The sequence below is a fragment of the Pezoporus flaviventris genome, unplaced genomic scaffold (assembly GCF_033815535.1).
Source record: "Pezoporus flaviventris isolate CSIRO_AGI_PZ_B2104156 unplaced genomic scaffold, CSIRO_AGI_Pfla_v1 ptg000176l, whole genome shotgun sequence".
Classification (NCBI taxonomy): Eukaryota; Metazoa; Chordata; class Aves; order Psittaciformes; family Psittacidae; genus Pezoporus; species Pezoporus flaviventris.
In genome coordinates, this window is record NW_026892724.1 from 202661 (window position 1) to 227541 (window position 24881).

Below are 24881 nucleotides of genomic sequence, written 5' to 3' on the forward strand. Positions count from 1 at the left end.
GTCACTGTGGTCACTGTGTGTGGCCCTGTCTGCTAGCAGAATACTTAGGTACAGGTCTGAACATTCGCCCTTAGGGATCTTGTTTATGTGGGCAGATGGAGGTTTAGGTGGGAAAGCAAGGACCAAGGGCAATGCTGGTGCCATTGTGGTGGTGAGGCCCTGGCGCAGGCTGCCAAAGCAAGCTGTGAATGCTCCATCCCTGGCAGTGTTCAAGGGCAGGCTGGACAGAGCCTTGGGTGACCTGGTTTAGTGTGAGGTGTCCCTGCCCATGGCAGGGGTTGGAACTGGATGATCTCAAGGTCCTTTCCAACCCAAACTCTTCTATGACTCTATACTAAGTAATGGAGTCTGTCCATTGCTTGTAGGTGCTAATAGGGATCAAGTCAACGTGGTGAGAAATTCCCTGGAAAGCCTCACAGAGGCTGGCAAATGCAGTGGAATATCCCCTGCAAATATTCACATCAGGAATGCAGCCCAGGCTTCTCGGATCTGCACTTCCCCGAGTGCAGCCCCATCACGTTCTTAGATACGCACTGATGCAGGCAGAGCACCCGACCACTTTATCCCCTGAAGTTCCTTGCCATCCCTGGCAGTGTTCAAGGCCAGGTTGGACACAGGGGCTTGAAGCAAGCTGCTCTAGGGGAAGGGGTCCCTGCCCGTGGCAGGGGTTGGAGCTGGAGGAGCTTTAAGGTCCCTTCCAACCTAAACCATTCTATGGAGGAAATGGTGACTTGTTTCCCTCTGGGCGCTCACCCTCCGACCTGCCCTCACCAGTGCCAGATCCAGGTCATCTCAGTGCAGAGCGGCTGTGCTCAGCCTGATGGGCCGTGTGTGCACTGTCCATGACTTGAGCACAGCCCAGGAGTGGATGAGTGAGACCTGCCTGGACACAGGCAAAAACCTAAGCACCAGGCGGGCAGACTCAGCACTAACCCAGTGCTGCAGACCCGAGCCACTGCAGCACCTCCCCGGTGGGCATCAGCACCTCTGAGTACCGGCCCCTGTGCAGGGATTTAGGCAGAGCTCCAAGCACCACATCACAAACGTGTAAAAAGAGAAGAGTTTTATTGGTTATATACTGTAGAGCTGACAGCGGTCGAGTCAGGAGAGACATGCAGATAAGTGTGTGTTTACATTTGGCATGCAAAGAGCACTGTAACTGGAAGGAGGTGAGCACCATCTGTATCCACTGCATGGGCAGCCTGGGGAGGAAAGAGCTGGCTTCCCTCTGCGGAGCTGAGACAGGGAGTTGTGAGGGGGAAACAGTGCTGACCGAGCTATTGGACACAGCTTGTTTAGGGAAACAGGCAATACTGGAACCCTGGAAAATTCGCTTAACTTGGATGAGTCTGTGATTATGAAAGGATTTCTTGCAGTATTTGTCTTCTAGCTAAGCTGCCCTAGCCCAAATATATGTCTGCAAATACAAAAAAATAGATTTATTTTCTTAAAAATACATTCCATGCAGCCTGGAGTGCTGCTTCTCCAAGGCAGGAACCTGCACTGCATGCCGGCAGCCCAGGGAGATGCTCCTTTGGGTCCTTGGGTTACTTGGCCATCAGAGGCATCTGCAAACAATGGCTTCATTCATCACATACAGTGCAGTCCACTGGAGGCTGGCCTTGGAGCAGCGCTTTGACCACTCCAACGATGTGCAAGGGTGGCAGATGAGGTCTACTCTATTAGAGATGCCATCAGTGTGACTATTGCTTTGATCTGTAGCTAGGAGATCGCTCATGCCAAGCGTCTCTTGAAGCACCAAGGGGGGGCCGCCCCTGCCCAGTGCTCCCTGTCCCGGAGGTGCGGTGTGCAGCAGGCCCAGGGCTCTCCTCGTGGCTGGGTGAGTGCATGGCACCGCGAGCACCGCGCTGCAGGGCTGTTACTGGGCGCAAAGGAAGCTGCAGAGCCCTCGGGCCGGTGCCAGCCGCGCCGGGATGGCCTCCAAAAGGGACCGACCAGAGCCTCCGTTCCCTTGGGAGAAGCGAGCGCTGACACTTCCTCTGTACAGCAAATACATTTACACCTTTGGGATTACCCGAGAGCTTGATGCGCGGCCCTGGGGCATCATCAAGCCCACTGAAAAGCCTGTTATATTTATATGCTAAAATTACAAATACTTCTTCAGTGATGGCAATATTTACACATATACTCTATTTTACAGCCGTTCAAAAAAAGTGTGCAATTTGAGTAAAACACATTGTGTTTCCTGAAGTCATTGCTATAAGTTTAATAATACAATCAGCTCCTATTGCACTCAAGATTACAGGGCATGGCCCCTTTCCATTTTAAAGAGGGTTTTTCTTGCTTAGATTTCATCTCGGCTGTGGTAAAGCCAACCTGGTGTAGTTACTGAGTGACGCCTGTGTTCACGATGTACAAGTGGTGACTGAGTCTAGAGCAGGAGTTCAAGGTGTGTGCTGTGAAGTACTGACCCGACGCCTGATGCAGCCACAGAAGGAGACATGACCTGTGAGCAGCAGCTGGGGAGAGCACAGCGGGACAGCAGGCAGGGCTCAGTCGAGAGCAGTGGGAAGCCCATGGCTAAGGAAAAACCTGGTCCCGGCTGACAGAGGGGGAAAGGAAACAGCTCTTGCTGCTGGTGCACTTTAGCCAGGGGATTGCGTTGCTGGGATGAGCTGTGGGGGTGAAAAGCTGACTGGGGTTTGTGGAGAAGTACAGGGAAGCCTGTGTTAACCCAGCATGTTGTGTCATAGAGGTGCAGAGCGTTCCTGGACGGAACTGAAGCCAGTTCCCTTGGAAAAAGCTTTGGAAGCAGCACACTAAGCTGGATCCATGAACGTGAGGAGGCGAGGGCTGGTGGATGTGTGCAGGCACACAGGATGTGATCACTGTCCTGCGGCAGGACGGGGCTCCTCGCTGGAAGAAAAGCCATGCAGTCACTGCTCAAAGCAATCCTTGCTCTGCAGTGCAGATGTGCTGTCCAGATGTTTGCAGAACTAAGCTGGAAGTCCTGGGCAGCAGTGACACAGGGCAGGGGGAGGTCTTCTGAAGTATGCTGCTGCTCTGTGAGACCGAACTGCAATGCCAAGCAGGTCTTCAGCAGTGGCTCTTCCACAGTGACTAAGTGGGTATGTGCTGTATGGCTGGAGAGCTGCTCAGCAGCAGGTTTGGGAATGTAAATGATTGCTGGGATGTCTGAAGAGGCAGGTACACGCCAAGATGTGACCTCCCAGGTTAAGCAAGAAGTGATGCAGGAGGCAGCAGAGCCACTTGCTGCAGTGGCTTGGAAGGGGTTTGCAGCAGCTTCTCCCATGCAACGGGTGGAAGAGGCCCTGAGACAGCACGTTTAGTCTGAAGGGAAATATTTTCTTTACCCTGAAGGAGTCAGAAGGTGGCATCTTGAGAATGGCAGAGGGCAGCGAGCCAGTCCTGAGAGCACTGCTGAGATGGAGCACTTCTGGTCAGGCTGCAGTTCTGCTTCTCGGGAAAGCTTGCAGGGCTGCATGAGGAGCTGAGGGAAGCTGATGCTGCTCAAGCCATTGATCTCAGTGATGTCTTTGTGGGGTAGGGATGATCCTGCCCTACAGAAACCTCTGAGCAGAGCAGGGTGCTCAGGGTGGAGACTGCGGTTCCACAGGCTGGGGGAAAGAGAAACCCCAACCCCTTCTGGTTTCAGTTTGCCAGACCCGCACTGATCTGTCCCCCCCCATAAACACGGGGCAGGGGAGGCGGTGCAGAAATCTGAATTAACCTCAGTTACTTTCAGTTTGGATTTTGAGTTGAAAATTCTTTCCCATCACAGGTGATGATCTGTTTATCCCCTTCTCTACGAGCACTGCCATGACACGAAATGGTAGGAGACAGCATTATCTCTTTGTCTTGTTAATGTGACACTTGGACATGTCACGAAATATAAACTAAAGGGTTAAAAATATAAATTTGGGAAACCATCTAAAAATTGCAAAATGAAACTTTTTTTTTTCCTAAAAATATTTTTTCCCTTCCTCCGAACAATCTTTATTAGAAGAAAAATCACGGCATTGAAACACTTTCCTTTTTATATAAATGCTTTCATAGATATTTTCCAACCAGCTGTTTTTTTTTTAATTCATTTGCCTCTCAGAATTGAGGCATAATTCCAAGGGACAGGGGGGACAAGTGGCACGGATGTGCCTGGGTCACTGCTGTGGTAGCTGCTCGTCTGGAAGGCGAGCTGTGGGAATGAGAGCGGGGCGCATATGGGAGCTGCTGGGGCACAGCTGTTCCTGCAGCACCTCCAAAGCAAACAAGGGACCTTTTCCCTTCTGCAGCGTTGTCCTTGTCCCTCAGCAAAGAGGGGTGGCTGTTCCCAACAGGCAGGACAGGAGAACCTGCAGCGGGGTGGTGGGATGTGAAGGAAGGACCTGCAGAGCTCTGTGTGAGCCAGATGCAATCACCTGGCTCAGGGCAGATGCTGCTCCAACACCTGAGCATCTCCTGGAGCTGTGGGGTCGGTGTCTCCCCCAGCAGCAACATCATCTGCCCTCATCATCATCATCATCATCATCATCATCTGCCTGTGGGCACTGGCAGGGTAACATACCTCTATTTGAAGCAGTCTCTGACCATACCCGAGTCCCAGACATGGCAGATGAGGTGGTCCTGAAGAAGTGCACAGACCAAGGCTGCCTAGATAGCCTTACTGGAGCTCATCTGAGGTTCCAACCCCACTGCCTCCACCCTGTTTTTGAAAGGAACAAGGACATTCTGCTTGTCTGTGCTTCTTTTAGAGCACAACTGCTGAGAAAGTGCAGCAGGGCTCTTGCCTGCGGAGCACGAGAGACATAAAGCTTCAGGTAAAAAAGCACCCCAGTCCAAGTCGGGAGGGAGTTTCACTGCTGCATGAATTGATGCTGGTTTGACTCAGTGGTTGACTTCTTGGTGCAAGATCTCAGCTTGTGATGAGCAGGTCATGCAAAGCTTGTTGCAGAGACCAACAGCAGTAGGGAGGAAGCTGCTTCTAAACATTTTCTGCTCTCCTTCACTCTTAATGTGTAAAGCAACCAGTGGGGAATGGTTTCCTCCTGCCTTATGACAGAGGGTGCTGGGAACACAGGTACTGAGGTGACCACAACCCAAGCCAACAAGGGTGTATTAGGAGAATGCAAACTCTCCCTAGAAACAGAAAGCTTTTGGATGTGGAGCCATGCAGGACAGCTGTCATGGGCTGGTGGACTGCAGCCACAGGGATACCGCTGGGATCTTGTCTAAATGCAAGTGATTAAGAAGTTCTCTCTTGTCCAGGCAGTACCATCGTTCAGAGTGGCTGTGCAGTCAAGACTTCCATGCGGAGACAGACCTACCATCCTATGGAGCAGATGTAAGATTGCAGGTACAGAGATGAGAAGTGGGAGTCCCCTGAGCAAAGTCTCTGCAGCTGCCTCTTCAGCAAAGAAGAAAATGAATTCACTGGTAAAGCTCCTGTACCTTGCAAATCGCATTAGAAAATGGGTTTCAGGCTTGCTGAAGCCTGTGCAGAGGTTACAAACAGGTGGGACACCCATGAGCTTGGTACTGTCCTGCCTCTTGCTCCACTGTGCAGCGTGTTCTTTGGGTGGAAGGCAACACAGCTCATCTCCGAGATGTTGTCCGGCAGGCCCGGGAAGCACCCTGTAAGACACAGCCCCGCAGCATCACAGACTGGCCAGGACCTGCAGCTGCCTCTGGCAGCAATTTTGCTCTGGGGAAGAGCACTGTGATAGCCCATAGGCAGCAGTCCCAAAGCCCATCAGGATCCTAGCCCAGCGGTGGGGCAGGGGAGGGCAGTGGCAGGATCAGTTTGGAAGATGCAGGTTCTGTCAGTGCTTACAGTGCAGTAAGCCCAAAGCAGAATGACCCAGCCCTGCCCTGCCCAGGCAGGACCTATTAGCTTTTTTAATGCTGCAGCATACAGTGCACCCACGTCACACCCAGCACGTGGTTCTTACAAGTAAGATGCACCTGAGAACACAGAGGAGATGGAACTGATCTAACGTCAGAGCACATCTTTCATGTGCAAGGTGTTCAGGCTCCTGTTGCAGTTTTGGAGGTCTGGGCAAAGACAGAAGCTCAAAATGACAGTGTGTATGTTGTGGGGACCTGACTTTACCCCAGTGTTCATTTCTTGTTGACCCAGTCTGTGCAGACAAAGAAAGCACAGCACAGCCTCAGGTACAGGAGTCTGCATCTGCATAACAGCTCTCAGTGACCACAGAGAGCATCCCTATGGTGTCCGTTTCCTTGGCTACCAACAAGGACAGTGAAAGTTCACTACCCTCTCCTGCAAACATTACCTATCTCTAAGTGGCAGTCTGCAAAACTCAGCTGGGACCACGTCCCTCTGGGTTGTTTTGTGTAGCTTCACCCAGAGGTATGAGTACATAGGGCTGCCTCACTGCAGTTCTGCTGCTCTCACAGCAAGACTCAGCAGCTCCTGTGCACCTCCAGTAAGATGCACTGACAACAGGACTGAGGTCTTAAGATATTTCCTGCTGCGGCTGATCCATACATGGCAAGATGCACTCTGCTCTGGGCAGCTGCACAGGCAAATAAGGAATTCCAGGAGACAAAGAAAGTCTTTGGTACAGACATAAGCACGGCTGTGCACCTAGGAATGAAAGGCCTAGATCCCTGTCTCTTTTGAAGGGGGCTTATTTCAGGCAATAAGTCCCAGTCACTCTAATGTGGCCCATTTTCCACTTCTTCATGTCTCCAGAAAGCCGTGGCTCAGGAGGCAGAGTAGCAGGTATGTAGGAGCAGCCAAGCACCCTAGGGGTACAGCAGCCAGCTGAAGCAGGGACTCTGATTTTGCCTCTCCAAATGGGTTGTTTTTCCCATCCCTGATGGTCCAGTGTGTGCCAGAGGATGACTAGAAGCAGTGCCTCTTATTCCCTAGAGACTGTTTTTAGCATCAAAACTAGCTGAAACAAGTTCAGAACAAAGAAAATAAGGTAGTAGTTTTTAATGTTACAGGGAATGAGTAGAATAATTGATGGAGGCAATGCAGGAGACACCCCATCTCTATGGAGGCAAGGCAGGAGACATCCCACCTCTATGGAGGCAAGGCAGGAGACACCCCACCTCTATGGAGGCAAGGCAGGAGTCACCCCACCTCTATGGAGGCAAGGCAGGAGACACCCCACCTCTACGGAGGCAAGGCAGGAGTCACCCCACCTCTACGGAGGCAAGGCAGGAGACACCCCACCTCTATGGAGGCAAGGCAGGAGTCACCCCACCTCTGGGCAGTGCTGATTTCAGACTGGCTTTACATTCACTTTGGACAAGTTCTCTAAGTTATCTCCCTGGGGGGGCAGTTCAGATATTGGCTTCCTGCCTTGTCACTCTCTTTTCTGCATGCTCCTTCAACTCACATACCTGCTCCTCCCCTTGGAGACTCAGTGGTGCATGGGGGCTGGATTCAGGGTCCTGCAGCTCCATCTTGGTGGTTGGCCTTTTCCCTGCTGTGTCAGCCTGTGACAGATACTCAGAGGAGCCGTACTGTTTCCTTCTGGAACTGGGCACAAAATCTTTGCTTTCATCCTGTGTGAAGGAAAACAAAGCAGGTCGGAACTTGGGGACTGGGAAGGGGAACAGCACTGGGCTCCTGCTCCAGGGTTATCAGGGTGAGGTGCTGGCTTGAGTCCCTCTGGCCAGGAGGGCCTGGAGGCACCAGCCCAGCTCTGGCATCTCCTCACTTCTGTGCTGTTTCTTTTTAAACTCCCCAGTAATTTTAACCCAAGTTCTAGATGCAGTCTTCTGGTGAGCTGAGTGCCCTGTGCACAAACCTGTGCTCAGCCTGCATGGCTCACTGGGCTCAATGCTTGTATCCATGAGGGACTAGCAGCAGAAAACCCCACAGCTTAGTGACTGAAGGAGCTTCCTGTAACTATTAACTCTGAAGGGTGGTCAGCAACCTGAATCTCCCATTTTCTTGTCAAGGAGGACACGATGTGGGAGTGTTCTGCACTCTTTTCCTGCTAGAAGCATCTAAATGGCACTCTTAGACTAAAGTTTTCCTGAATGTCTGTAGAGACATTTATGGGATCATACCCTGGCATTCAGACACCTACAGTCTGCCTTATGGCTGGCTGGGGAACCAGAGCAAATCATTACTGGTGAACTGGGCACTGCACTCCTGAAGCCTTTGTGCTCTGGCATCGTGTCTGCTGAGCCACGCAGAGCACAGCCCTGAGAAGGGGATGTGGGCAGTGGCAGAACAGATTCAGTCCCTGCCCTGTGGCAAAAGGGATAGCAGGGAAGGGAGAGGCAGCACCCGCCCCGTGCCTGGCACAAAAGCATCTCTGAGATGGACACCAGGCCTTGGTGGGCTCTCAGAAAGAAGCTGCCTAAGCTGGCCCTGCTGTGGATGACATCCAGCGAACGCTGGACCTGACCCCTCCTCTTGTGATCCAAGCCCTACAACAGAAGTGAGATGTGAGCAGCAGCAGCACCTTGGTGAGCAGCACAACACAGGGACAGGGACCTCCAACCAACCATGGGCCAGAGGTAACCATGACGGGCCAGGCTGCTTGTAAAAGTGAGTTAATGTAAGTTAACTGTAAGTAACTGTAAGTTAATGAATGCCATTCATCGTGATGGTAGACAGATGCAGCCTCACATTCACAAGCCCTGGTCCTCATAGAGGACTTCAACCACCCCAGTGTCTGCTGGAGGGACACCAGAGCAGTGCGCAGGTGATCCAGGAGGTTGCTGGAGTTGTTGATGACAACTTTGATCTCCAAGCATCAGGAAGCAGGGCTATGCTGGACCTTGTCCTCACCAGCAGGGAGGGGCTGGTGGGGAGTGTGAAGCTAGAGGGCAGCCTTGACTGGAGTGACCATAAAATGGGGGAGTTTGAGATTCTTAGGGCAGCAAGAAGGGTGTGCAGCAAGGTCACTGCCCTGGACTGCAGGAGAGCAGGCTTCAGCCTTTAGGGATCTGCTTGGTGAGAGCTGGGCTGCTTCAGCCTGGAGAAGAGAAGGCTCCTGAAGGGGAGACCTCAGAGCAGCTCCAGTGCCTGAAGGGGCTGCAGGAAAGCTGGAGAGGGGCTTGGGACAAGGGCCTGTAGGGACAGGCCAAGGGGAATGGCTTGAACCTGCCCGAGGGGAGACTGAGATGAGCTCTTAGGCAGAAGCTCTTCCCTGTGAGGGTGCTGAGGCGCTGGCACAGGGTGCCCAGAGAAGCTGTGGCTGCCCCATCCCTGGCAGTGTTCAAGGCCAGGTTGGACACAGGGGCTTGGAGCAAGCTGCTCCAGTGGAAGGGGTCCCTGCCCGTGGCAGGGGTTGGAGCTGGACAAGCTTTAGGGTCCCTTCCAACCCAAACCAGTCTGGGGTTCTGTGACTGATGGACCTGGACAGCTTAGCAAGGGCTAGGCACCACTATTTCTGATACAGGTGAGAAGAGGTGAAGCCACTGGTTGAGCATATATGAGCTCCACGCCCTTGGGCATCTGACAGTGTCAGTCCATCTCAGCTGTCAAACAGTCTCAATTTGTGACTATCAACCCAGATACACTGGTCTCAAAGAGTTTCATAGGTAAAGAGCTGAGGCAGGGCCATCAGGATGGCCACCCTCCATGTGTTGCTGCTGCAGACCAGTACCTCCAGGTACTGCCCCAGGCCTGGGTCATCGTGGAGCATGGTGTGCTTCATGGCACCCCAAAGAACAATCAGCTGGTCACTGACAAGCCCTTGGAAGCTGCTCTGAACAGACTGTGGTTAGCTGCTTAAATAGATGCTCACATGGAGTCAGCAAGGGTGAAATGGTGATGGATGCACTTTATAAAGCAGAGGAGAGAAGGGGCAAGAGGCAGCACATCGCTGGATACTGTCAGGGAGACCTTTCCATGGGACCCAGCCACCCCAAACAGGTGAGCATGGCCTCGTTTGAAGACAAGCCTACCTTTAGGGTTTTAGCTGATTTACAGCTTGAGGTCTTGCGTTTCCTCCAGTCTTTTACGCGAGCCTGGCTGCAGGCACTAGAGGGAGCTGGTCCTCAGGCTGCAGCATCCAGCCATCAGCAGCTACTGCCTTTGGGTCTCCCAAAGCATTGCTTCAAAGAGCTGCTGCTCCTATAGCCCAAGCGCTGCAAAGAGCTGCTGTTACCTCCTGGCATCAGACATCGTGTTTCATGGAGGGGAGGAAGATGTATTTTGGCAAAACCAGCGCAGCTTCCAGATAGGATTCTTAAGGCAACCTCAGACTTTGGACAGCGGGGCTGGGAAGAGGTGACAGTGATGCCTTTACAGGAAAGCTAAATGTGCAAAGTCAGCATAGATCAGTGCCAAGCCTTCTGCCAGAGCAATAGCTGCATCTTTAACTGCAACTCAGATCCCAGCAGAAACAAGCTGCTTGTGATATGAGGCATATCCTAACCCTGAAGATGCTCCTCAAATGTCGATGCTTTGGTGTTTTTTTTCAAGGGCACATGCAATAGTTTGAGCTGCCCAAATACATAAAATTTGGTGTATCTGCTCTGTGTATCTGCAGTCTTTCAGGGTAACCTCCTGCTCCTCATTTACAAGTTAAAAATATACTTAATTTATGACCAAGGGTTCACATTTGTGACTATGGTGTCAGGGTGATACAGAGAGATGCCCAGCTCCGTACTCACCAGCCCTGCATGAACTATCCACGCAGTCACCTTCCTGACTGCTCGCCACTGCAGACAGGGAAGCCAGCTAACCCTGATACCCAGGATGACCACACAGAGATCAGGCTGCCCTGCCAGGTACCCTTCAGCTGCCGCTGTAGGCACATTTGACGGGACAGTGACCTCCAGACCACCTGTATCAGGTACTGCAGAGCTACACTGCCCTGGGTGGGCTGCCCTAGGGGGAAGATGGGACAGAAACGTGAGAGCCCACGCTGTCAGGCTCTATGGCTGACCCTATGTGAGCTCTGCTGCAAGTGATGACCTCTTCAGCTGAGAGGCCCAATGGTGCGGCTGCTGGGAATTCCAGCTCCTGGATAAAGGGAGGCTCAGGGATGATCTCCCATTTCCCAAACACATAAGCTGCCATTAGGCAAAAGGACAACCTCAATCATGTCAGCTCTGCCGGGATTCACGAAGGAATTACAGACTGCCCGTGACCACGAGTGACCCTGGCCAGAGAAATGATGTCTTCTGTGTCCAAATGTAGCTGGAAGGGCAACCTGTGCTTTGTAACACCTCAGGCAATAGACTCTACAAAGCAATGGAGCAAATTCTTCTGTGCTTCTCATTGCCAGAGAAGTGGAAGAGAAGTTCTGCAAATGTAAAACTTCCTTCACATCTCCACCAGCTCATCTTTGTCAGGGCCAGAGGCACTGGGTTATGAATCTGTCCCCTCTACCAGCAGCCCTTTCAGATGGCTTCACCGGGCTCCTCCTGCAGACTGCCAGTGGCAGCAGCTGCTTAGAGCAGCTCTAAGTGAAGAGCAGAGGCAGGAGCTGCAGCAGGAGCTGGCATGGGGCTTAATGGCCTGGAGGGGCACTTGGTGCCCCTGAGCTCAGCTGAAATATGCTGGAGCCTGTGGCTCCGGTGGCACGTACAGCTCCAACTGTGTGTGTGTGTGTGCCAGCCCTGCTTTGAGGGACTCCCCTCACTGGTTCCAGCCAACGGAACAGGAAAAGAGCACAGCCATCCCCATGCCTCTTGCTTCTTTCCAGGTGGCATGTTGATACAGACCGAGGAGGAAGCAGCCCTGTGTAACCAGCCAGCACCCATCTGTTTAGGAGATGCCTGGGAAGCATTTCCAGACCAGAGTCTGGTTTCACATGGAGAAACCATGCAGCTCTTACCAAAAGGAGCTGCATGTCTACAGCTGTCATTAGAGCTACAGCTCTGCCTGAGGCACAACTCTATTAAAATCTGCTCTTTTCCATAATCTTTTCATTACTACTTCAAGTTGAAAGTGCCATGCAAAGCCACTCTGAAAAGCATACCATGTCCTGCATGTAACTATGTTTTCTGGCAAGACCAAATGCTACTAGATAGTTATTCATACGGCATTACAAGATCCAGTCAGATGGATCTAATGTCAAGAAGTCTAAATGAGGTCCTTCACATAGGAGATACTTCACTGAAGACAGCGGAGCCGGAAGATGGAAGCACTTCAGGAAATAAGCTGTGAGAATGTCAAATCAGGCACCCTGCGACCAACAGGCAGCTTGGAAAACCTCACCAGCTGACAGACAAGAGTGTTTAACTCAGGGTACTTACAGGTAGTGTGGTCCGGTGCCAAGCAGCAGCTGCTGGAGGATCACTTGCACAGCTCCTGCGTGTTAGCAGTTCAGATGCACTTAAGTTACTTTTGGTCCTTCGGGATCCCAGTTCAGGGGCACTCCAGGAATCAGCCGTGGCGCTGGTCCTTGCTGAGGTCTGCTCCAGGACGTTTGCTCTTGCATTGTTCCCTTCCATTTCCGAGAGGTCCACTGAGGACATACACCTGCCTGTGGTACTGGAAGCTGCACTTGTCTCCCCTTTGGGCTGAGGGTGCTCCAGGGAATGTAAGCCTTGTCTTGTTCTCCAGGAACTCCTCACAGTGACATGCTTTGTTTCACATGAAACTGCATCTGAAGAGCCATGGCTCTTCCAGCTGATTGTCTCTGAGGGTGGCTCAGTGCTCCTCTCGCTGAGCTCAGAAGTCTTTATCATAATGCTGCTTCTGGACACCACTGTTTCTGCTTTGCTTCTCGGCGCTGCCTCTCCAGTTCTGTCTGCCTCAGATGATTTCAGAGCACTTTTACTGATCGATATCTCAACGGGCGTGGGGAGATTGTTTGCTACTGGGGAAGGTTCATTTGGAGCAACTCTGATGTTGCTGGTGGTAACATGTCTTTCCTTTGCTGCTGCATCTGCACTGGCTCTTGGAGCTGTTGGCTCAGAAGGGAAGATTGTGATGCTGCTTGTCATTTTATTTGTTACTGGTTTAAAAACAGACTTTTGCTTTTCGGACTCAGCCTCAGAAACGGTTCCTCCCATCACTGCCTTCATATCCTTTTCAACAATTGCAGGTTTAATGACAGCTTTTGATCTCAGAGCTTCTCTTGGGCTGAACGACCTTCTAGATTTAAGTCCTCCAGTGCTGGCATCGGGTGGTTTTATACACTTGGTGGGGTCTTCATCATTGACAGTGGTTTTGTCATTTTCAAAAAGCGATGCTCTAAAAACTCCCCTGGAATTGCAGAACTGCTTGGAACTTACTTTCCTTCTTGTCTCAAAATCTGACTGCGTTTTTTTGCTCCTTCCCAATTCCTCATCTGAATTAAGCTTTTCTTGGCTACTCTGGGTGGCTTTGGGGTCCATTTTTAAACAAGCATTTACACGATCCGTCACTGCAGTTGAAGACTGCTCCGTGTCTTCTTTCTCGAGCCCTGTGACGATCTGCAGCACGTCCTCCTGACTCCTGGAGCGATGCGAACACTTTGTTAGCGTTGAAGGCTTCGCGCATTCAAGGGACGTGTCTGCAAATTCTTTTTCCTGGGAGATGACGGCTCTTCTAGCCCTCCCCTCCGAAGGCTGTCTGTGCGATGCAGCAGGAGCGTTCGCTGCTTCTACTTTAGAGTCAGATGCTGACACGTGGGAGGAGAGCTGGTACTTGTATGCAGAACCTGTGCCATTGGCAGACATGTGGTTACCCCTGGCGAGCTGTGCGTCCCCCGAGCAGTCACTGACTTCTGCCTGACTTGTTTTCAGCTTCTCGGCCAAAGAAGCCACCGATTCTCCTTTGTTTGACTTCTCATCCCGTGCGTCGGCTCCGTTGCCACGGAGCACCTGAGGTGGCCTCTCAGCTTTGGATCGCAGGCCTGGGTCACCGACAGCTCTGGAAGGTGCTTTCCAAGACTTCTGCTCCTGTGCAGCAGGAGGGTATCGGCTCAGGACAGAGGGCTGCTCTTTCGCTCTCTTCCCCTCGTTCTGAGGGACGCAGCCTTCCTTCTGACCAGAAGAAAAAGTGGAAACTGAAGATTTCTCTTCCAGTCTTTTTGTGTCTGTGGCGGCAGTGTCTGAAAGGGCAGAGGCACCAGAGGCTTTGCCTGCTTTTCTGCTTGTTAAGCTTGGACTGGGCACCTGCTTCCCACCGTGGGCATAGCTGTCATTGCTGACAGAGAAATCTCTGTTCCTTGCTCTTTCCCGGCGCTGCTGCGGCGAGAGCTCCCTTGGCTTGTGCTTGGCAGCTGTCAAATCAGCTATGACACCCCTGTATTTAGGTCTGTCATGTTTTCCCCTGCTAGCAAAGCTTGTATCTTCATTTTCTACCTCTCCATTCTCCAGATCTTTCTGTTTCTTTATTTGCAGTTTTATTTCCTCCAGCTGACCCGCTAAGAGCTTGTTTTTATTCTGCTCACTCAAGTAACTGTCTTGGAGGTCATTATTTTTGGCTCTCATTTTTTTAAGCTCTTCTTCTAAAGATTCAAAACGTTTTATCTGAGTTTTAAGTTTCTCAATTTCTTGGGTGAGATCTTTCACTTTGTTGTCCTCCTGATTTTTATTCTTTTGGTTTTCCGACTTATTCCTGGTTTCATTTTCGACGTGTTTCAGGTAATCCACGCTTCCCTTCCTCCTGGTCTCCTTAGAGGGCAACGCCGAAGTCAAGTCATCTTCAATCCTCAAGTCATTTCTGTCTAGCAGGTTGTTTGATGACCTTTCTAGCAAGTTGGACGCATTCCTGGTTTGATCCGCCCTATTTAGCTTATTGTTTTGTTCTAGTTTCTGCGTTAGCTCCTGGATGATTTTTTCGTTCTGCTTTTCCCTTTCATTGAAGTGTTTTCTTTCCGTGATAAAGCTCAGCGCTAAGGATTTCAGTTTTTCTAACTCGCCCGTCAAGCTCTGCTCGCTTTTATCCAGCCTGTCCTCAGATGCCTCCAGCTCTTTCACTTTCACTCGGAGCACTTCCAGTTCCGTCGATATCTTTTTGGTCAAGTTCTTCTCTTCGTTGAGGCTCAGACACAGCTGCGTGCAGTCGTTCTTGCTCCTGCTGAAGGCCTCCTCCAGCTTCTCCAGCTCTGCCATTCTCCTCTGCAGGTGCTCGATTTCTGACTTCAGCTCTCGGGTGAGGCTCTCTTCCTCCTCAAGCTTTTCTTTCATTAACCGGCAAAGCTCCTCAGCCTTCCTGATCTCTTCATCCTTGCCTTCAATCTTCAGCACTCGTTTCCGCAGGGCCTCAACATCGGCCAGCATGCTGGAGTTGCTGCCTTCCGCCTGGATAACTTTGTCCTGGAGGTCCAGCAGCTCATCCTCTGCTTTCTGCAGGTTTTTGGTTGCTTCCTCCAGCTCATCGAGGCGGCGGCTGAGACTCTGCAGTCTGAACCGCAGGTGCCGATTTGAGGTTTCCTTGTGACCTGTGAACTCTGCCATGTTTCTTTTTTACTCCTTTCAGGTGAAGGCTTTGCTTTGTCTGGCTGAACGGCGTGGTCCTGAGCACCTTGTGTATTCCTGCTGTGTTCCCCTTTCTTTGGACAGAGGCAGTCTCACCCTGAAAGAAAGCACGGTTAACATCACAGTAAGAGCTCGGAATGGGAATGTTCTCACTGGATAAGTTAACTATAACGGCTTCCATAAATAACTTTTTAATTAAATACGTTTCCGAGTGCTGAATTAGGGGAAAAGAAACTGCAGAGAAGCGCCCCAGTCCGTTTGCTTTGCTTATACAGGATTTCCAAAAATAGCCTCTTCCCAGCCGCTGAGGGAAGGAAGTGCCCTCCACTGCCGGCCTGCACACAGCAAAGAGCAGACCCTCACCCCAGGGCTCAACAGGCAGCACACGCTGCCCACATGCAGGTCTTGGGTTGTGGAAGTTGAGGCAGCCCAGAAACCAACTGTGTCCTCGGCTGCATCAAAGGGAGCGTGAGCAGCAGGTCATGGAGGTGATCCTGCCCCTCTGCTCTGCTCTTGTGAGACCTCACCTGGAGCATTGTGTGCAGTTCTGGTGTCTTCAACATAAAAAGGACATGGAACTGTTGGAACAAGTCCAGAGGAGGCCATGAGGATGCTCAGGGGCTGGAGAAGCTCCTGTATGGAGACAGGCTGAGAGAGTTGGGGCTGCTCAGCCTGGAGAAGAGAAGCTGCGTGGAGACCTCAGAGCAGCTTCCAGTGTCTGAAGGGGGGTACAAGGATGCTGGAGAGGGGCTCTTCACCAGGGACTGTAGTGGTGGGACAAGGGGTAACGGGTTAAAACTGAAACAGGGGAAGTTTAGACTGGATCTAAGGAAGAAGTTCTTTACTGTGAGGGTGCTGAGGCACTGGAATGGGTTGCCCAGGGAAGTTGTGAATGCTCCATTCCTGGCAGTGTTCAAGGCCAGGCTGGACAGAGCCTTGGGTGAGATGGTTTAGTGTGAGGTGTCCCTGCCCATGGCAGGGGGTTGGAACTGGATGATCTTAAGGTCCTTTCCAACCCAAACCATTCTATGCATGTGCAAGACTCAGGTCCCTGCTCACAGACAAGGCTGTGCAGCAGACACCTCTCTATTCAGCACTGTCTCCTGAAGACGCCTTAGAGATGAAGACTCAGGAACCATAAACAAGACCTGGAACACAGAAAATGCAACCCCCCTCCGTTTGGTGGCCACTGAGATGGGGGTGAGCCCCCTCACCCCTAGCTCACAGACGGTGGGGATGAGCCATGCCAGTGGGCACTGTTCATTGCTGCCAGCATTCCTCCTGCAGCACAGGCTGCTCAGCAAAGCTCTTCACCTGCTTTGTCCTCACAGGACCAGGGCCAGTGGAGTTCCAAGGTTCTCCCTCCTGTTTCAAAAGCTGTCGTTGCCCTTGGCTGCCACCCCCCTGCCCCCCCAGGAGATGAGCAGTTGCGAGCGGTTCCACCACTGCTCCTTGCTGCCACTGAGCGAGCGGCGATCGAACACCCAGGCACGCTCTGACGCACCCCATGGAGTAAAAAAACCCTCTGTGCTTGGCAGGGAGCAGCCGGGAGGGAGACCTGAGTGCACCAGAATCATAGAATGGATTGGGTTGGATTGGACCTCCAGAGGCCACCCAGCCCAACCCTCCTGCAGTGAGCAGGGACATCTTCAACCAGATCAGGCTGCTCAGAGCCACATCCAGCCTGGCCTTGGGTGTCTCCAGGGATGGCAGAATGGCTGCTGGGAGTCCCTCTCTGGCACTCAGAATTAGCACCATCCAGGGCCTGAGGCACATCCCAGTGTACACCAGGACCACAGCAAACTTGAGGGGAGGAGGAAACTGCAGCCTCCAGCGTTTTCGTGGAGCTCCCTGCAGAGGAAACACTCTGGAGCTTCCCACTTCATAGGGCAAAGAAGCACAGAGCAGGATGTGGGGAGGAGATGGTGCCAGCTGCCAGCGGGTACCACTGCGCACACCAGGCTCCCCACCACCCCTCTTGAAGGATCTTCCCTCTTGTCAGGGTGACAACCTGTCTGCTTGTCCCCACACCAAGAGGAGCCTCAGTGGTGCTGTGCCTGGCCTTGGCCTTGTGCCTGTCCCCTCCATCCCCACCATCCCCACATCCCGCTCCGGTGCCACCCTCCCTTGTGTTGCCCATGCCACAACATCACCAGGGCATCACCAGGAAGGCCAAAGAGAGCAGCTCCAATGTGCCCAGGAAACACAGCCCTGTGCCAGCAGGCCTGGGAATAGGGAGTTAATGGTTAACCTGGTGCCACTTCGCTGGCTGGGAAGCGAGAATGGGCTCGCTTCCAAGTGGGAAGGGGGTAGCTCTTTGCCACAGAGAGATCACGTTGCTCAGAAAGCTCCAGAGCCTGCTTCCCTGGGAAGAGGGGGGAATGGAGAGCTACCTCCACAGTCAGGTGGGCAGAGGGGCTGCTCTTCCCTTTCCTTCCTCTTCTTCAGAATGGCTGAAGGATGGCTGATACACTGGAGGGCATGGCTGCAGTTCAGGGGGACCCTGAAAGGCTGGAGGAAGGGGTAGACAGCAGCCTCAGCAAAAATGACTCCGAATCTGGCTCCTGTGTCACCAGGATGGTGGCTACAAAGCAGCTCCACAGAAGATGATGTGGGGAGTCCTGGAGGATGAAAGCTGAAGGGAGGTCAGCAGTGCGCCCTCCCGTGCAGCCAGCACCTTGAGCCAGGTGATCCTTCCTCTCTGATGGGCTCTTGTGAGGCTGCATCTCAAGTGCAGTGTCCAGTTTGGGCCTGCCCGCTACGAGAAAGGCACAGACGCACTGTGCTGAGTCCAGCAGATGCCACTGCAATGACTGTGGGGACGTACAAGGAGACACTAAAGAACTGGGTTTACTCGGCCTGTAGAAGAGAAGGCAAAGACCTTTTGCTGCCTGCACTGCCGAACGGGAGGGGTAGAGAAGACAGAGGCACACAGTGAAAGAAGCAAAAGCTGCAAGAAGAAAACTTCCAAGTAGATATGAGGACTCTTCCTCATCCCCATGAGGGTGGTCAGACACTGGCACAGGGTCCCAGAGAGGCTGTGGGAGCTCTGTCCATGGAGGTACCCAAAGCTCTACCAGAGGCAGCCCTGGAACTCCTCAGTACTTCCCCAGCTGATAAAATTTACTAGAAGAGATGAAAGAGGCTTGACCTAATCTAATGAGAAAAAGGAGACACACAGCAGCAGCTTCTACAAACAAGTATGTTGAGAGGAAGTATCCACGAGAAGTCTTCTAGCAGAAGGCTCTTTAAAATTCCTGGCATAGCCAGAATTAACCCCAGTGCCTGCAACAGAACCTAAACACATCAGTATTAAAAATGAAGTGCATCTATTCAAGATTGAGGTGAACAGACCAATACAAACCATGACCTTGGATGCAGTGTCTGCTTTAAGTGTCTCATGCTTTTGAGTGAGAGCTTTGACCAGAGGCTTCTAGGGGTAACCTAAGTCACCCTGGGTGCTCATGACTGCTCTTCTCCAGCCTGTCACTGATATCAAAGAAGCAAAAGGAATGGTGCAGGAGGTGAACACTGGGACTGTTATTAATGTTAATTGATATTAATTACTTACTATTACCGATACTAATTATTAATAGATAAAGTCCCTCTTAAACGAGACTTGCTAAATCTGGTAAGGCAGTAACTTGCTCAGCTTGTAAAGGTACTGAACAATCTGACGGGGGATGTATGGACTTCAGATTTCTCTCTTTTTGCAAAGTGAGCAGTTCTCATTCCAGCTCTATTTTACATTTTTAGAAAAAGAAAAGAACAAAAACAGGAAGAAAATAGGATGATAACTTTCAGAAATAGCAAAAAAACCCCAAACCTGCGGCAGTGGCAAATGCAATAAGGACAGCTCGGTTAACCAGAGCCATCTGAGTCACTGATAAAGTGTGATCAAAAGCTCTGAAGGCCTGGAAACACTGAAAAAGCTTAAATGGACACAGCAGCAACCTTATCTACAGCAGCAGCTGACGTCCTGCTGCAGCTCAGGGGCAGACCCTCTTGGCTGTATCAGCAGGAAATACTGAGCAGAAGTCTCACAGCAGAAATGACGTTATTCTGTGCGCTGGACTGTGTATTCACACACCCAAGTCTGACACATCTCACTGTGCTTAACTAGTGACACAGAGCAAGAGAGACACCTACACAATGCTTAAGCATCCTCACCTCACCTTCCCAGGGAGACAGGACCTTCCTCGGGGGAGGAATCACTCCTGGAGGGCTCATACTCTGCTCACTGAGGATGAAGGGAAACTAGACATGGGCTCAGGCATGGATAGCTGGATAGCAGTTGTGTCCCCTGGGAATGATGCCCTGCTCTCTCCTGGGGCCATTAAAAACTCAGAGTTCGGTAAAAGCTGAGGAAAGGTTTGGGAAAGCTCAGAAAAGTGGTCATGAGTCCTTTTTTTACCCTTTAAAATGCTAAGATACCACTGATTTCACCTGAGCAACAAGGGCAACCCTGCATTAAGCCAAGAGCCACAGTAACACCCATTTGGATTTGAGTTCTTGAAACAAATGCTTCTGATGAGACATGTAGGAAGCCTGGGAAATCTCAAACTAGCTATTTTACAAAGCAAATATCAAGGCAAAATGTGTGGCCAGGAAATACCTACAGGGAGAGAAGATGTTGTCTGATCTAAAATGTTCTTTATTGTAGCACATGAAGCCAAACCCAATTTCACAAGAGAAACATAACACACAACCAGTTCAGAGTGGTAACTTACAGCCACTGCAGTAAATTTACCAGGATTCACTATTTTAACGGCACCTTCTGATTCTTCTTTTCCCCATGGATTTTTCAGGGGGTTTTCCAATCTCCCTCACAAGTGCATGTATCTCCTAGTATGTATTTATTACCACCAATTCCATTCTCCTCCTGTTTAGCACACATTGTCTTTTAAGGCTCTTCTGCCTCTGTGTGGTTTTGGCCACAGCATCCCGTTAAACAGCTGCGAGAATTCAGTATTTGGGACATTTCCTAGAATACTTCCATAACTCTCAGTGACCCTTCGTGGTCTTAAGTTTTCTGCACACTCAGTTTTGCTCATCATTATCTACGATTTCTGGAGAACGCTTTTTCAGCAGCATCATTAGATAAAACCTTCCCCTGGGACTGCATCACCCTTCTGCACTAAACCAGAGACGGTTCACAGCTGTGCATGGAGCAAAAACCCTCTAGCTAGAGGCATTTGCGCTAGCTGAGACACTTTATGAATTGGCAGCAAACCATCTGCTATTTCAGGAACAGCAATTAAGTGACTACTACTTGAGACCTACACAGATAAACTCTGCCAGAAGTCCTTAGGACCACGACGCTATTCCTCTCCAGATGCACAGAAGCATCTTACCCCCCATGTTGTGTTCCCTGCTCTGATCTGGTTGTTGGGAAGAGTCCCACCCGCGTCTACTGCTCTGGGTTTCAGGATGTCCCCAGCATCCCCATGTGGGAACAACTTTTGGCACCCACTCCTACTGTGTTCTCTGCTACACCAAGATAAAAATGCTGGCAGATGCCATGTGTGTCTGTCAAGAACTAGAAGATTCTGCTATCTCAGAGCACGTTTTGCACTTAATCTTGGGGATTTTTTTTATCTTTTTGCTTGTGCTTTTATACTGATAACTTAACAGCCCTCACTATGGTTGGGGAAGCCTGGGCCCCCAGTGATGGCATCGCTGGTCTGCCACAGTACCCATCATCAAAAGGGCAATGTCACATCATGTATGTTAAGTTTCAGCCTTAACCCAGTCCTAAAGATGAATGAGAATTATTAATGCCTTGGCCTACAGCCAAGGTTTATTAATTTCTTCTTTTGCTCTTGAAGCTGTAGGGATTTTTCCAGTAGACCCTAAAGACCGTTAAAGAGCAGCACTTATCCCAGGCAGCAGAAAATCAATAGATTCAAACACAGCTCCACACAGAGATAAGAACAGCCATTTACCCCACCGTGGTTGGAGCCCTAGGGATCCTCCACACTGTCAGATCCACACAGGCTGAGTTTTGCATTCCTCAGCTGCCAGGTGACCTGGTTTCAGGGGAGGAGCAGAGTGGGGCTATTGTCCATGTCCTCATGGATGGGGCGTACACCTGGTACTACTCCCTCGACCTCCCCACATGCTGGGGTGAGCTTAGAGCCTCCCTGTTCTGTTTGCAGCTAAATTAGTACTCAGAATCCCCGTGGGAACTGGATTTTTGCACGGAGCACAGTGCTGGGAGGGTTTGCACACACGTGGGGAAAGGGAGCCTTGGGCAACCCATGTCTCCAGACTGTGTTCAGATTGCATTAGGAGGCTGACAGTCACTTCATCACTCTGGAGATGTACACCAGCACAACCCGGGGTAGCAAGGAGGTTCCTCTTCCCAGTTGCAGAGGGCCAAGCAGGTCAGGGGAGAGTTGATTACACCATGCTCTGGTTCACATACATACTCTTCCACCTGAAGTATTAAGTGTGTTGGTTGGATTCTGCCTCGTGTGCATACACATCTGCAGTTTTAATTAAAGGGCTCTGGCGCTGCATACGTATGCAATGGAGTGTAAACATATGCTCAAACACAGTGATGTTGCTGACGATTCATGCCTGTATCACAGCTGAACATGGTGAGAGCATCAGTTGGATTCTTCTTCCCTCCCCCAGGGCGGAATGGGCTGGGAGGAGTCCAGCATGTCATTCTTCATTTGTAAAGCAAAATTTCTCTGCCATTTGTGCAGAAAAAGGACATGGATGTCAAAAATTGCAGCAGATGAGGAAACTGGGGCCAGAGCCTTCAGTCAGATAAAGAGAAAAGAGAGAAAAATCTTTCTTACTTGGATTTTGTCTTTTATAAGCTCCTTCCAGCTCCCGGCTCTTGACCCCACACAGTGATACACAGTCATGGGAACAGGAGGAAAATAATCCAGAAGGAAAAGGAAATAAACCAAGACATTCAGACTAAATAAGAGCCGGAGTCCACTATGTGTCATCAACCCCACATGAAACCTGCAGATGCCTAACAACCTCCTGGGGCAGCCGAAGCGGGGCAGCCGATGTGTTGTTTTACATGGGGTGGGGTAAGGGGCTGCAGACAAAATGCCAAGTGACTTGTTGGAGTGTCTGTATGTTGAGGGACGAAATGTCTGCATGCAGAGGGAGAGGAAATTCTCAAAATCAGAACAAGCTAAACAATCTGGAAGTGGTTTGAATATTGACTAACACAATGCTAGACTAGAGACGTGAAATAATGAGACAGCAGCCAAAAATAACCACAGCGACCACAACGATGCAGGAGACTAAAACAAAGGCACCAAACAGCATCTAGGGCAAGTGTGGGAGACTGCAGCAGGCTCTGCAGATGCTGGAAAGGGTCTGGCACATCACCAAGTCACACTGACCCTACGCCAACTCTGACTGCACACAAACTCTCCAGTGCTGCTCTGCTCCCAGCGTTATAAAAGGAACTTCTCCATACGGAGCTGGCAGTGCCAGTGTAAAAGCAGCAGAACACAAAAAGTCCCCCCCAGTTGCTCACAGCAGATGCCCTGAGCACTAGGGTTTGGGCAGAGGCAGTTGCTGCTGCTTTACTGTGCACAGCAGAGATTATGCTTTTCTCCACAAAGCTGCTACCACCCACCTCTGGCTCCCCTTTGACATCACTGCTTGGCTTGCACTGGAAAGAGTCACAAGTCCAGGCTCACTGAGACCAGGTCTGAGCATTTGGAGATGAGGTGCAGCACCTTCCAATAACACACAGTGGTGTCCACCTGCACGAGTGCCAAACAGAACCCTGGGGCTGGAGGCACACTCACCCCGAGAACCCCATGGCAAGGAGCCAGTGCTCTGGAGCTCTTGATCAAAAATGGACTGGTACTTTCAAAGCCTCTCAGCATGCTACTCCTATCTGTCAGGTATCAAAAAATGCTTGGTACATGCAACAGACAAGTTTCCTCTTTTGACAAGCTCTACATTTGCATTTATATTTGAATTCAACACCACATTTTCATGTATTGTAGGCAAGCAGAGGAGTTGGTGGGACAGCTTGGCTCCTCAGCACATCACAGAGCTCAAGAATTACCTTCCTGCCTTCTTCATGCTGTTTCAAGACAAATGCCTCATCCTGCACTGGAACCAAAGCTGAGGAAGATGTTTTCCTTCTTTGCCTCAGTGTCCTGTACTGCTACTTGTACTGTCCTCAGAAGCAGCTTTTCCTGTCTCATTTGATTTCACAAACACTATGCAGGCATCTCTCCAGCGAGTCACAAACTTGGCAGCATCCTGCAGTTAGCATGGGAAAAGCAGCCCCGGCTCAGTGGTGCCTTTGTAGTATTTGTTGGACATGGAGGTATTCCATGTCCTTCACCCCTCCACCCCACCTCTGCCAGGCTCAGCTTTGAAGGGCTTCAGGGACCATGGCTGTCACCATCACTTCTCCCCCCGTAACATGTGCTATCATCAAGGTGCTGCCTGGACCTGAACCGCTCATGAGCTGGCTGAATGCCACAGGATCCAAACTTCAGGAATGCCTCAGTCCAGCTGAAGTTTCCCAACTGTCCTGCCACGAGGCCAGCGTTTTGTGTGTCACTGCTGTCGACTTTGTTCCCAGTTCTCATTGGGTTTTATCTGTAATGCCCCAGCGTTGTGCCTGTCGAGGAAAGGGGCCTTGGCCTCCTCAGCGATGCTGCAGTATTGATGAAGACATTGGTTCAATGTTAAGAGCAGTACAAAAACTAGAGTTTTAGAGGGGGAACGTGAACCCAGAGGGAAAAATACTGCTTAGTGCTGAGGGCTCCTGGCTGTCTACCTCGGAAAGGCTACACGTATGGAGATTACTGAATGCAAAGAGCACAAAGTCCTCTGACTCAGGAGGTCCCTGGAAGTGGGCAGGGGGGAATCATACTGTGTATTAGCTATTCTCATACTCCTCCCCAACAGCTGCTTTTGGTCCCTGCTGCAGCTAGGATGCTGTGGAGACAGGCACCCTGGTCTGACTTACCGTGCCCTCTCCTCTACTCCTTTTCTTCTCTCCCACATCACTTCAGCCTACCTCTCTCTGCTTCTCAACCTTTCATTTTACTCAGATATTTAGCACCCAGAAAAAGCTCTTTTCACACCTTTCTTCCACACTGCCATGGCAAGCTTGCCTCCTACACTTGCTCTTCTAACCTCTTCATCTGGCCATCACAAACCTTACCCTTCAAGAGCAGCTCTGTTCTCTCCACCCTCTTCTGTCATGCTTGTGCTGAAGACTGGGACAGTAACATCCCTCAGTTCCTGCTGGTGTTTTCACTCCTTTCCATCCTGCTGCCTTTGCTCATCTCTGGTTGGGCTCACTCTCTTCAGCACTCTGCTTCTGCTTGTGTTACGCTGAGGAACTCCATGCTGCAGAATGTCACGGAACCTAAAAGTCCTTGTGGGTTCATAAAGCAGAAACTAGACAAACTCACGGACAAAAAAAATCCCTCAAGGTCATACACACAGGGACAGGGACCCACTCCTAGCTCAGTAAAGCTCTGAGCCAAAACTTGGAGGCTGGGAGAATCCTCTGGCTTGCATCACTGCACTCTTCC

At 51.0% G+C, this 24881-nt stretch overlaps 1 protein-coding gene across 3 annotated transcripts in view; it reads right to left on the reverse strand.

Moving 5' to 3' along the window:
- Positions 1 to 5470: 5470 nt before the first annotated feature.
- The window catches only part of LUZP1 (leucine zipper protein 1), a 34998-nt gene continuing 15587 nt past the window's right edge, over positions 5471 to 24881 (reverse strand). For 2 of the 3 annotated variants that reach the window (XM_061480328.1, XM_061480329.1), the window contains exons 2-3: positions 12181 to 15433; positions 7254 to 7518 (exon numbers count right to left, since the gene is read on the reverse strand). In XM_061480328.1, the coding sequence (XP_061336312.1) occupies positions 7294 to 7518; positions 12181 to 15315 (3360 nt within the window). In that variant the 5' untranslated portion in view covers positions 15316 to 15433 and the 3' untranslated portion in view covers positions 7254 to 7293. Of the gene's footprint in view, positions 5611 to 7253; positions 7519 to 12180; positions 15434 to 24881 lie in introns of those variants that run through there. The other variant, XM_061480330.1, reaches the window with a different exon arrangement.